The sequence below is a fragment of the Triplophysa dalaica genome, chromosome 1 (genome assembly GCF_015846415.1).
Source record: "Triplophysa dalaica isolate WHDGS20190420 chromosome 1, ASM1584641v1, whole genome shotgun sequence".
NCBI classification, from domain to species: Eukaryota; Metazoa; Chordata; class Actinopteri; order Cypriniformes; family Nemacheilidae; genus Triplophysa; species Triplophysa dalaica.
Window position 1 is genome coordinate 25,876,280 of NC_079542.1, and position 12,797 is coordinate 25,889,076.

At 40.2% G+C, this 12,797-nt stretch overlaps 1 protein-coding gene across 3 annotated transcripts in view; it reads right to left on the reverse strand.

Moving 5' to 3' along the window:
* Positions 1-1,730: 1,730 nt before the first annotated feature.
* The window catches only part of dnah2 (dynein, axonemal, heavy chain 2), a 164,274-nt gene continuing 153,207 nt past the window's right edge, over positions 1,731-12,797 (reverse strand). For all 3 annotated transcript variants that reach the window (XM_056746055.1, XM_056746045.1, XM_056746036.1), the window contains 14 exons: positions 12,360-12,486; positions 12,052-12,238; positions 11,651-11,799; positions 10,347-10,530; positions 9,683-9,873; positions 9,392-9,583; positions 9,136-9,320; positions 7,892-8,126; positions 7,475-7,626; positions 7,280-7,394; positions 3,294-3,470; positions 2,503-2,577; positions 2,180-2,330; positions 1,731-2,079 (listed from right to left, as the gene is read on the reverse strand). In XM_056746055.1, coding sequence (XP_056602033.1) covers positions 1,925-2,079; positions 2,180-2,330; positions 2,503-2,577; positions 3,294-3,470; positions 7,280-7,394; positions 7,475-7,626; positions 7,892-8,126; positions 9,136-9,320; positions 9,392-9,583; positions 9,683-9,873; positions 10,347-10,530; positions 11,651-11,799; positions 12,052-12,238; positions 12,360-12,486 — 2,275 coding nt within the window. In that variant the 3' untranslated portion in view covers positions 1,731-1,924. The remainder of the gene's footprint in view (positions 2,080-2,179; positions 2,331-2,502; positions 2,578-3,293; positions 3,471-7,279; positions 7,395-7,474; positions 7,627-7,891; positions 8,127-9,135; positions 9,321-9,391; positions 9,584-9,682; positions 9,874-10,346; positions 10,531-11,650; positions 11,800-12,051; positions 12,239-12,359; positions 12,487-12,797) is intronic.

Consider the following 12,797-nt stretch of genomic DNA (forward strand, 5'->3'; position numbering starts at 1 on the left):
ATTTTTCAAATAAAAAAATGTGAAGTACTCGAAGAGATTACAAAGGCGCCTTGGAGGCCAATTTGAATGTGAATTAAACATGTTGCTATGAGCACCCCAACAACCAGTTAGCGGTACAGGGATACACAGATCTGTGGATGAATACAGGGCTCCTTACAGCAAGTCTGCCTCTTTCAGAACAGGATGAGAGACTGAAAGCAGCCTTACACTGAGGCCACCCTCTCTCTCTCTCTCTTTATCTTTTCTCTCCCTTTCCCTCTGAACTATTCTTCTGTTCCGGCTTCTTTGCTCTCTCATTTTACTTCAGTCCAGAAATTCCTTCTTATTGAGCATCCTGGAAGATCTTTGTTTTTGCACCGATGAGCAAACTGCAAGTGAAAGCAAGAATGTAGGAAAGGCTAGACACTAAATACAGATCATTTGGTGATACATTTTCTATTCTTTGGATCTCAGGGAAACATTTTTGAGAATTTCTTAACTTAAATTATTTTATTGATATAAAATTATTGAACGCATACATAAATATACCTATTGTTGCAGGCCCTGTTCGTCCCCTGTCAATTATTAAGTTATCTATATTTAATCGTAGCAGATTAGACACATCTGCAACAATGTTTTTTAACTCAAACTATGAGAGCCATGCATTAACAACACGGAAAGTTACACTTGCTTTGTCCATGATAGAAAAGTCACTTATGAGATCTTAATAGTTCTTAATTATTTATGTAAAACAATGACATGAGATCAAATAGTGAGCAATATTACGCTTTTTCTTTTGAGAAAGAGAAATCTCACAAATGTCTCCATTAGAGTTTGAGAAGTGATCTCCACAATTCCACATTCTAAGAATTGCCAAGTCTGCAATTAAAAGTACTATTATTTTAATTTGAACTTTAATATTTCTCATCAATTTTACCAGATTATTTTACCATACAATCTACATTTTACAGCTCCATACTCCTCATGTATTTTAACATCTAGCTCATTACTTTCTGTTATATTTCTCAGTTTAGGATACTAGGTTGACACAGTTGAGAACTCCAGTGAGTTTTTCTATTGGGTTACTATAGAATTATCTGTGAATTTTATGTAGGTAAATGAGAGAAAGCATGTTCTTTGCAAGGGAAAAGAATGACAATGGGAAGTAATTCAGTTTTTTAACCTTCTAAAATGATTTATTGCTCAACCAGTCAGTGTAAAGTTTCTAAAAGAAAGTAGTTATATGCAGTTTCACACCGTTTTTAGACTCTGAGTGCAATTACCTGTAGTAACTGTAGTGAAATTTCACAGCTGGGCTGAAACCGCCACAACACACTTTCCTCAAGTGACTTGAAATGCCTTTAGAATTGTGAAGTTTATGTAACTGAGATATAACGCATTCTGAGCTACACCCAAATGTATTGACTCACATCTACTAAATAATATATACATTGGACAAGGCTTATTTAAATGAGAAAGGATTCGAAGCAGATGACTTTATATTCTTTACCTTTTTATACAGATTTTCAAGCAAATTTATGAGAGGTAATTCTTAGATTTGCAGTGCCACCTTGTGGTCACAAACTTCAGAACATGCATCTTCTTGGCACATTACACCTGAATAACTTGGTGGTTCTACTGAAACTATTAAATGCTAAAAAGAGTATATTTTTGGAAAATGTGAACATAGTGAAAATATTTAAATGCTGTTCTTACTTATTTATTACACATTTTTACATTTTAAAACATGCTAAATCCATCAAGTGTTTATTTAGTTTTTTCTTTCATTTTTTCTTGTAATTTAAGCACATTCAAATATTTTTTTAAAGTGAAAATTAGCTGTTTGTAGGACTAACAAGTGATTGTTCTGTGTTGCATATTGTAAAACAAAAGAAATTATATGAATTAGGCATGAAACACAAGTGTGAGTGTGTGTGTTGTCTTCCTAGTTGTCAAGACTCATAAGAAGAGCAGTTCCTCTCTTAATCCAGTGATCACAAGGCATAGCTCCACACTTCAGATCAACTGCCACCACAAATGACGGATGGCCGGCATCGCCAGATCGCAAGGGGTAATAGAAGCAGGGACAGCTGTACATATCTTAACAGAAGAAAAGCAGGATAACAGACATAACCTGAATATCTGATTCAATGCAGAATATTCTAGAAAGCATTAAGTGTGAAAAAGAGCTTGTGCTCACTCTTGGCGACCCTCTTGCGGCTCTCCACAGGTTTGAAGTGGATGGTGGGCATAGGGCAGCCTAGCTGCATAGGCTCCGCCTCCACCAGACAAGAGGCTTTCTTATCCCAGCCTGCCCCCTCTAGATACAAGCCCTGGATGAGCACTCCATCCTGGACGAGATGGGAAAAAGAGAGGCATAACTTTGGATTCATGCCACACGAGGCAGCAGTGAGTGGCCAAGCAAGAGAGAGTGAGAGAGAGAGAGAGAGAGAGAGAGAGAGAGAGATGCAAATGTCAGGTGCATCAGCTCCTAATGGACAGGGGATGGCAGCAGTTGCTCACCTTGGGAGGTAAAAGCAGATTGTTGTCATCTACTGTAGTGACAGTGAACTCCCAGGATAGATTGTCTACAGACACCTGTGCAGCAAAAACAACACAGCTATCACGTTGCTATACAAAGAACTGGCAGACTTTAGAAAACTGTCCACACACACACTTACTGTTCTGCCATATTACAGGTCCCTTTTAGTGAGCATTACATCTACACACTGGGACATTTGTTTTTTTTCTGCTTTCTATCAGTCTTTTGTTTTGTTGTTCAGTCATTTGCCCTATCACAGGATTTCGGTTTTATAGAAAAAAGTTAATTGTGCTGTTGGGCTCCTGGAGCTACTGAGTGCCACAGTGCTAGTTAGGGGGATTGTGTGAAAACTGCTGTTGTAGATCCCAAAAGGGGTTGAGAATAAACATTATCACTGGGGCATTAGAGAGGTAATGGAGCAAGCTTGTGCTGCATCCCTGCAGGCTTGCGCGTATGGGTGTGTAACTAGAACTGCATAGAGTTTGAGTTTGTTACACTAATACCCCACAACGTGCATGTGGTCCTGGTAAACCCTACAGAAAGATACTAATACCAGTCATTTTTGACCTTGTGGGGGCATTTTTCGGTCACTGTGAGGTATACAGGTTGTAATTCAAACTAAATAATGTTTATTTTAAAATGCAAAATGCTGAATGTTTTCTTATGGTTAGGTGTGTGAGTTGTCATGGAGACGGATGTTTCAGGATGGCATACAGCACCTTTAAAGTGTGTGTGAATATCTATGTTTTATTGTTGTGGGTGCGCGTCTCACGTTGTGCTGTCGTGCGGAGATCTGTAATACTGCGGTGAGGAAGCCTGTGGGGAAAGTAAATCCAGACAGCCAGAAGAGGACAGGAGGGTGAGCTGTCTCCGCCCAGTGAGCAAACTGCTCCACGCGCTGGCACAAGTCCCGGGTCCAAGATGCCAAGGGCTTTAGAGATGGGTACGCCTGGGGGAGAAATCAGAGTCTCTGAATTCTTTCACCTGATGCTTCTGCAGTGGTGTATTTACTTACCATTCTCTTTGAGAGAAAACATTTCTTCTTTATATTCTCTGTTCAGTGATATAACACCAGATGAATGTGAAGGGCAACTCAACAAAACTCACTGAAATCTATCTCTACTTACAGTAAGGGCCTTCATTCTGTGTCATTAGTGTTAGAGTGCAGCCCAAGGCCACAGAAGCGAACAGACAAAGAAAGAATTTCTGTGGGTTTGGATGAGAGATATTACTGTCTGTTATGAAAAACATCTTGTGTAGCTGAAGCGCATAATTTAATATTACTATTAGACTTGAAAGGCATTTAAACAAATCTTGCATAAGCCATTCAAATTGTGCAATCAAACTAGCATAAAACTGTCAGTGCAAAACGGTGCGGTGCAATGTTTTCGGGAATTTCTTTGCAGCGAGGAAATGATTAATTCACTCAGTGTCATTTTAATCTTCAAAGAACAAAGATATTTGAATTTGATAAAAAAATCAAAAGTGAGTGTGGCTTGTGCCAAAATAATTAGCATTTCAAACACAGCGACAGCCATCCGGCACTAGGAAAATACTGCTGATTGGTTTCGTTTCACGCTGTGCCATAAAAAAACCTTTATGGGTTTAGTTTCTCGCTGGCATGAAAATGAGAATGTTTTTAAGATATTTCCAAGCAGAATGAATGAAGGTGCTTTTACACTTTGAAATTGGGGAATCACAGAGCGATAAATGATGATAAAAGGCGGTTTAGTGCTAGTTGACAAATAACAACATGGACGTTTTTTTTAACACCAAGATTTAGTTTGAAGTTAAATAAAAGTGTGGGAGTGGGGGGCTTGTGTGGTCAGTATTATTTGTTTAAACCATCAAAATGTGAGGTTTATGGTATATAATAGACAAACTTTAAAGGTATTGATTATAAAGAATGAAAAGCCAAACTACAGCCTAACAAGGAATACAGCCTTGTAAAACCTTGGTTTACAGTGATTTTAAAACAAGGGGTGTTGTCATGCACTATGCAAAGCGGTTATTTAATCACTGTAAACCAAGAACTCACAAGGTTTTATTGTTTTTTGAAACAGTTACTTCATCAAAGTAGCATTTCACATAATAAATCACAGAAAATAAAATATAATCACACACACACATGTACATATTTATACAATACTTTCAATACAGTATTAAATGGGACTAAAATGTGAAAAAGGCGAAGAACTCATTAAAAAGCTCTGGGGTTCGAACGTTCTGACACGCAAAGCAAAACACGCACGTGACTAATCAGAAAGTGAAGCTTAGTTTGTCATGTGTCATGTGATTTCTACGTTACCAACACACGCTTCGGTTCAACTGCAACTTCACTACCTCTTGCCTGTCTAATGGATTGTGTGTTTGGATTGTCCTCTAATAAACACATTGCATTTGGATCCTCAACCTCTTGAGTTCCTGTCCAGTTTTGTAACAATATGTGGCATCATATGCCCATCGGACACCATATTCAAAGCTAAAGTACTTTAAAAACTGAATTTGCAGAAAAGTATGAGTATGTAGTGTACAGGTGCAGAACACAAAGTTTGCAAACTTAGGAAAAATAGCAAATGTTTACACTGTTAATACTCTAAAACTATTAATCAACGGAAAAGTTTCAACCTCTTGATCTGAACGGAAAAACAGTGTTATCTTTTAATAGCCTTTAAGGTCACGAGAGGTTATATCAGCAGTGTCAGAGAGATGTATGAGGGCCAGCATCCTCACCACTCAAAGACTCGCACTTACAGTGAACATGAAAGGGAGCGAAAAGAGAAATGACAAAAGTTGGCGGCAAATGAAAGTCATACATCTCAGCAGAGATACGAGTCACTGCCAAAACATAACGCTGGACAGAAAGACGAAGCGTGCGCTCTGTATTAAAGGTAAGCTGATGGAGAGAGAGAGAGACAGTAATGAGCGACTGGATAGAAAGTATTAATGGATGCTCTCCATTCGTTTTGGGAGAGGATGGGTAGACGCCGTTCGGATCAGTAATAGGCCCTGCGAGATCTGTAGATCTTCAAGTAAACATGGCTTTGTTTGTTCAGCTTATTACAGCGCAATTACCCTTAGCAGTGACCCAAGAAGCCCACATACACACTACCTGATGACCAACGCATACACACACAAATCTACATCAGTATAATGAGGCTGTATTAGATAAGGTCTGACACACACACGCTGCCCTTGCTGACCTAAACACACACACATACACGGGCATTAGTAAAGGATCTTGCAGACAGAAGTTTTCGTGTTTTTGACTTGAATTGAGCAGCTTTCAATAATAAACAAGAAGTGTGTTTAGACACAAGACGAGAGCGTGTTTGTGTTTAATCTTCTAAATGTTGCAACGTTTGCCTCATCTTTGACAGTTATCCTTTCAACCATTAATTTACACTCTCCCGGTGAACACACGCCCCTGACCTCACATCCCGCTTTACTCACACAGGGCTTTATTACAACTACAACTTGATTCGGTATGTGTGCCAAAATGTATAAGCTCTTCCCAAAAGCTACAGAGCTGCTTGCCTAGACAGCATTTTCAAAATTTTCTAATTATGCCGTCCTCTTATTTAGGGTTGCAAACCGTCCCGTATATTGAGCCTGCTTGATTTGAACCGTACGTGACGTCCCATGTCCCATTTATTGACTACTCCGAGGATTGAAGCAACAGCAGCAGCAGCAGTGGTGGTGATCAAGACACTTGCGAATGATATTGACACCTGTCATTTAATCACAGCGCCTCTGACGGGCATCAGTTTACATAAAGTAGACCAAAATGCGGCATTGCTTCTGATTCTGCAAAGCAAGCACCAGTCACTCACACGCTCCCTCTGTCATCTGTGTCACACAGACTCGCACACAAGCATGCGAGGACTCACACACGGACAAAGAGGCACGCACAAAGCAGAGGATTGACCCAAGTATAAATGTATAGGATAATACAATGTAAGTCGCTTTGGATAAAAGCGTCAGCCAAATGCATAAATGTAAATGTCTACTATTCTATTAATTTATGTCTGAAAACAGAAATGGGAAATATATAAATGAGAACGGCTTCATTGTGCATTTAGTTGTGCTAAAATGTTCAAATACTGTACAGCCTGAGAAGCAGAAGCTCGCTGATATGGTATGGGTGGGACATCTTCACACACACACACACACACACACACACACTTTAAGCGAAGAACCAATCACGAAAGACCTGGTCAGCTTTACCAATCAGAGCGTTTCCGAAGGAGGGACTTTATATATACCGGAAGAAAAACGGTCATTTTGTTAAAAGAGGGACAGTGGTGAACTTGAAATATGTGAAATGTAAATCGTTTTTTTAGAAACATGAACATCCATTGTTGAACAGCCCAAAAAATAATCAAAGCCTCAAAAACAGCAAAGACTTTTAATTTTTTTTAATTTCAGCAAACTAACAACGACAGCAATAGAAATAAGAATTGTTGAGGGCCTCTGTGATCATGCCTCCAGTGTAAGTGTACTCAGTTTCATATTTGTGGATGTAGCTTGAAACGTACAGCTTGAATGATTTCTAATTTTTGCTTGTCGATGTAAGATGTAGCGTTTGGATCAATTGAATCACGTCATAGGCCGCAATTTTGAAGCAACCGAGTGAAAATTTTTCATTGTTCCCTATGGATGCTACATGCACCGGATGTAACTCAGCTGGCTGAGACAAAACACGGAATCGATCGTTCATGGCGTCTATTCATTTACAAAGCTAAAGTGTTTGCTTACCTTCTCCCAGAGAGGAGGCACACGAGCATCGTGGATACAGTAAAATATCTCCTCTAGACTGCTGGACATCACAACCAGACCCTTAATGCCCTTCTCCAGCTCTAAGAGAGATGATCTGCATGCAGAACAATACAATACACTGAGAGTGTTAATATTCATAAGTGCATGCTCTATCTCACAGATGCACACACAGACCTGATGGTGTGTAGCAGGGTGTTGTATCTCTGGATCTCCTGCAGCAGTACTACATTTAGAGGTGAAAGGTCATCTTTCAACAACTTCCTTGTACCCTCATAGTCTATCAGAGCGGGGATCTTTTGAAGCACATCAGCGGAGAGCTCCAACACCTGCACACATACACACCTTCATTGAACAAAACTAGGTTGAAATATGTGTAGTGCAACATGAGTCATTGCATTTTTCTGTTTACTAGAAAACATAGAATATGCTGAATGCAATAACACCAGCAACTCCAACCTTCTCTCTCACACACGTGTTGAGTGGGGACTTTCTAAAGACATTATGACTTTTAGAAGGTATAAACAGTTTATTTTAACCCTCACCCTAAACCTAAGCATCATACAAACCATTCTCTAATATTTTCAAACACACCTTGTCCTCCCTGCTAGTTGCAGTGCTGGTGGAGTCAGTGCTGGTGATTTGCGGTTGTAGAGACAACAGTGTACGGAAGAGGGTTCGAGTCTCTGTGATCTGGCTGGCGATGTCGGCATTGGGGTGTTGTCCAAACAGTTCCGGGTGCTCCAGTGCCGGCAACTGATCAATGAACTCCACATATGAGGTCTGAGGTCCATCACGAGGAACGTAGTAAGAAAGAAGGGAGGAGAGCCTACACACACAGACATGCTTTTGAAGACTAAAAACACATTTACAGGTCTATTTAAACAATAAAAAAACTCTTTTTTCTTCTTTACAGTGTGGCTTGATTGATTGTTTAATTGCTTCGCAGTTGATTCAGTTAATCAATCCTTTTTGACTTGTTCTGAGTTGAGGTGCAAAGATGTGTCAATCTGTCGATGTGTTATTTTGACATTAGACAGTCTGTGAATAATTTGGGTGCCAATGTTATTTGTTAGCTCAAACAAGCTTTACAGTGATGTTCTAAAACGCAAAGGGCAATTCTGTGCACATTCACAAAAAAATCATCAGTTTTCTTAATGGGAGCCACTGAACTAACTGATAGTTTGTTAAAAGTATCTGAACTGTTCATCACTACATCTTCAAATGTAATTCCTGCCAATTTCACTTGCAAATCAACAAGTCCATGCACTTTTCTGTCTACCACTGCCTTTAATTTTATAGCTGCTTCTGCTGCGCACTCAAGTCACCATGGAGGCACTGAATGAAAGTAATTATAGGATGTGGTTGCTATAGTAACAGAGGTTTTATCTGCGTATGTGGTGTTGCAGGGCCCTGCAACCCTAAAAGACCCAGAGGAACTGGAACACATTTCAATTCGGGGCTTTTTAATTCGAGACCCTGCAAGATTCAACATTCGGCATCATGGGGGAGCTGTTGCTCTTTATTAGATCAGGATTTTGGGTAAGATCTACCGCCTGAAGAGGACACTGGGGAATCCTCGCAGCAGGGCATAGAGGGGTGTGAGATCAAAGGGTACGTTTGTGTGATGGCTCGACACATATCCAATGAAAGGTGTGTGGACTGAAATCATCTGTTTGAGCTGTGTGTGAATATTCCCTCGCTGTGCAATGAGGCAAACACATTCTAGCCATATGAGGGCGCTCTATCACTTCACAATGCCTAACAACCGGGAGAACGACCAATGATCACACAAAGTCTAGAGTTATAGTACCGACCAGTCTCAGTGTTGAACTCACTTAAAAAAGGGTGTATCGATAACAGCTGGACAGAAATAGTGGTTGATGTAAGTGGTCAGCAAACGCCGATCCCAGTCGTCGGTCACATGACCTCCATAATTGATCCCAGCGATGAGGAACTTCAGAGCATCCCAAGGGATCTCCTCATACTCATCCAGATAGAGGCTCAGAAGATTCTCACTCACCTGAGAAACAGAGGAAGTAAAATTACTTTAAACCATGAGAGGTCTACTCTTGATGATTCCTCTCTCTCTACCTCAAAGTCAGAATCGTTGAAGCTGTAGACGATGTTCCAGCCGAGCTGTAGGAACTTCCTCCTCTCCAGTATGACGCTATGGAAGAAGCAAAGAGTGAAGAGCAGCTTGCGGTACAGCGGAGGCCGAGCCGAGCGCGAGAACTGAAACTCAGACACGCGCTGATAGAGACGCTTCATATTCCACTTCACCCCCTACAGAGACACACAGTCACACACAAACAAAAGACATCTTTCATTACAGCACACCAGACTACAGAAGTATGATAGTTGTGCGTTAAGCATGTGGCGTACCCTGGGTGGCTCAGTGGTGATTTTGATGCCCGTCTGCAGGATAGCAATAGGGAATTCTGGGTGAGGGGAGGAGCTCAGCCACAGTCGGAAGTCTGGATGAGATTCTTGGATCTGTAACTCATCCACCAGTTTATCCAGCTCACACATCCAAGAGAGAGACAGGTGACAGTTAGCCAAGAATACCCAGTGACCTGCCAGAGAGATTGAGAGAGAGAGAGAGAGAGAGAGAGAGAGAGAGATGTGTCTATAATATCTGTCATTTGTATTTGATTTATGACCACAAAATATAAACCACACACAAAAAACAAATAAAAGATTGTTGCAGCCAGAATTGTGAAAAACATGCTCTCTGACTACTAATGTCACAATGAGTGTTGGTGAGGATGTAATGAAAGATGATGTTAAAAAGACTATGTGATGTCATAATGACTGATGGTGTCATGTGTGTTGGGGATTGAGTCATAATGCATGATGTCGTTGTGGTCTTAGGTCGAATTTTTTTTTTTCTGAAACACCACTTATGCTCATATGTTGATAATGAATGGAAAAAAGGAAACTTTTATCATTTACATAGATGTACAACTGAAGAATAACCGCAAGGAGATATCACAGAGGAAGCTAAAAAGGACAAGAACAGAGGGGGAGAGAGAGAGAGAGAGATCACCATTCTTGACTCCCTCTTTGATCAGGCGCGTTGCGATGGGTGCCTGGCCCTGACCCAGTGAGAGGGCAAAGAAGCGCTGACCCATGCCTGACGTCTCTGCCAGCTGGACCAGGGCTGCCGTTGGGTCCACCCCAGGAGACAGCACGAAGATCAGAGGAGTCCTTGTGGTGCTGTCTGCTACAACCTGACACACACAGAGACAAAGAGAAAACATTAGTAGGGCTGAAGGTTTTCTTGTTTTGTTTTTTTTAGAAGAAAAATACAAAAAGCCAAACAATAACATCTAATAAAAAGAATGAAAAAGTGGGTAAAAGGCTTGTGAAAAATGTCACATATTTCACATATTTCATGAAGATGGAGAAGCAGGTATTGGTAAACTAATCGCCATGCTTTATGGCGATGGCGTTAAAAAGCATTACATTTAAAGGCGGGGTGTCCGATTTCTCATAACCATTGTTGATGTTCAAATCACCAAAAACAGACACACCCCTACCCCATCTTTTGCTTTCGTCAGTGCTCAACTAATGTCCATCCTGTGCACTGTGCAGCTTACTGCTTATTGGCTACAAGGTTGTTTTGGTACTCAGCCTGACTTTGTCTTAACAAGTATAATTCGTTAATTGGACACCCCACCTTTAAATAAAAACAATTAAATTTCTCATTTCAAATGCTGAATATCATTGCATTCCTTTGGAAACTTCGGATCTCCAAATTTCAGTTTTTCGGGAAATGGAAAACATTGTACTTTTTAAATGATAACATACTGTGATGTCAAAGTTGACGAGCGCTTTTTAAAACTTTTTATTGGTTAGATATTTGCAAAACCCAATGATAAACATTAAGGGTGACTAATAATAATGATTGGTCATGAATCACAAAATATGGAGATACAAGGTTTTAGAAGGACAGCAGCAATATATCAGCTTCTTATAAGAAGCGCCACGCATTACCTTAATCTATTTCACCTCAATGTAACACAAATGTGTTTACGTTGTTTTTAAAAAAGAGGCTGATGTAAGCAATAAGGTTCAATAGGCTGTGCTTTATCATGAATAAATCTCATCTGAAGGGAGTTGTGACCACTCAGAATCAAATACTGGAACTAACCATTAAATAAATATATAAGTGTTTATTTCTTAACATAAGTTGTCAGATTTCCTTTGATTGTATATTGAAATTGTATTTCCTTGTATATTGTATTTTTATTATCAGAATTGTCCGATTATGTATGGTCAATGCTTAGCTTTAAGGTGAGCAGTGTTTGTATGTTTATGTATGTGCGTGTATGTTAGCAGGTCTCTTACAGCTTTCATATCAAGGATGGGTGGCTCGACAAACAGAGGGCCCAGGTTCTTGATCACAAAATCTGTGACGCAGATAGAGATGCGATCCTGCCGGAGAGAACGTACAATCAGCATCTTCTGCAGCTCATTACATTTGTTTTTCCATTCTCCTGTTCAGAGAGAGAAAGAGAGAAAAATAGAGAGAGAGAGAGAGAGAGAGAGAGACCATTAACAACAGCAAACTATGATCATTGGATAACAGAGATAAACAATAAAAGATGACATTACCATTACAATTTCAAAGAAAGGTGGAGACACTTACAAGTAAAATATAGGACAATGCCGGCTAAAACTGACTCACATACACAAATAAACGCACACACGCGCACAAACATACATACACACACACACACACACATTACCAGGCAAAGGAGCTTTCTCAGGTTCTGGATTTGTGTACCAGAGGTGCCAGTCGCGTGGGTACTGCTCGAACGAGGCCATGAGCCCATGAAAATTAGTCAGTTTATCCAGTTCTGTTATGTTGTCCCAGTTAGCGTCAAAGAGCCAGTTAGAGCAGGGGTTATCCATCTGCTCCTCTTTATCCAACACCTAACACACACAGACACACACACACTTTTTGAAACTTCTGAACGTTTTTCCTTTTTTAAACAAGTAAAGACTATATTTTCACTTGCACACCAACAAGCACAGTGCCCTCAGCATTCCTCACCAGTCCCCCTCGAAGGAAGAAGCTGTATTCATCCATGTTGAGTTTGCCCGATGCCTCCAGGATCTTAGCACACATGTGGAAACTGAACAGAAGCTTGTGACACTCAAACAGTCCTTGACAGGTGTATCTGCAAACCGATTAGATATGCTGACATCACTCTCAAAGTCACTTTAATATGATTCAGACACATCAATGATGAAAAATAAACACATGATTCCATTTGTATTCAATGTCCTTAAAGGGACAGTTCACCCCAAAATTTAAATTCTTGTACCATTTATTAACCCTCATGTCATTCTATTGCCGAATCCCAAATGAACCCCAAAAGAAGATACAACATTGGGGCCCCCTTGACTTTCATTGCATGGGCTGAGACATTTCTCAAAATATCTTCTTTTGTGTTCCACAGACAGAATATACAGGTGTTGAATGACATCA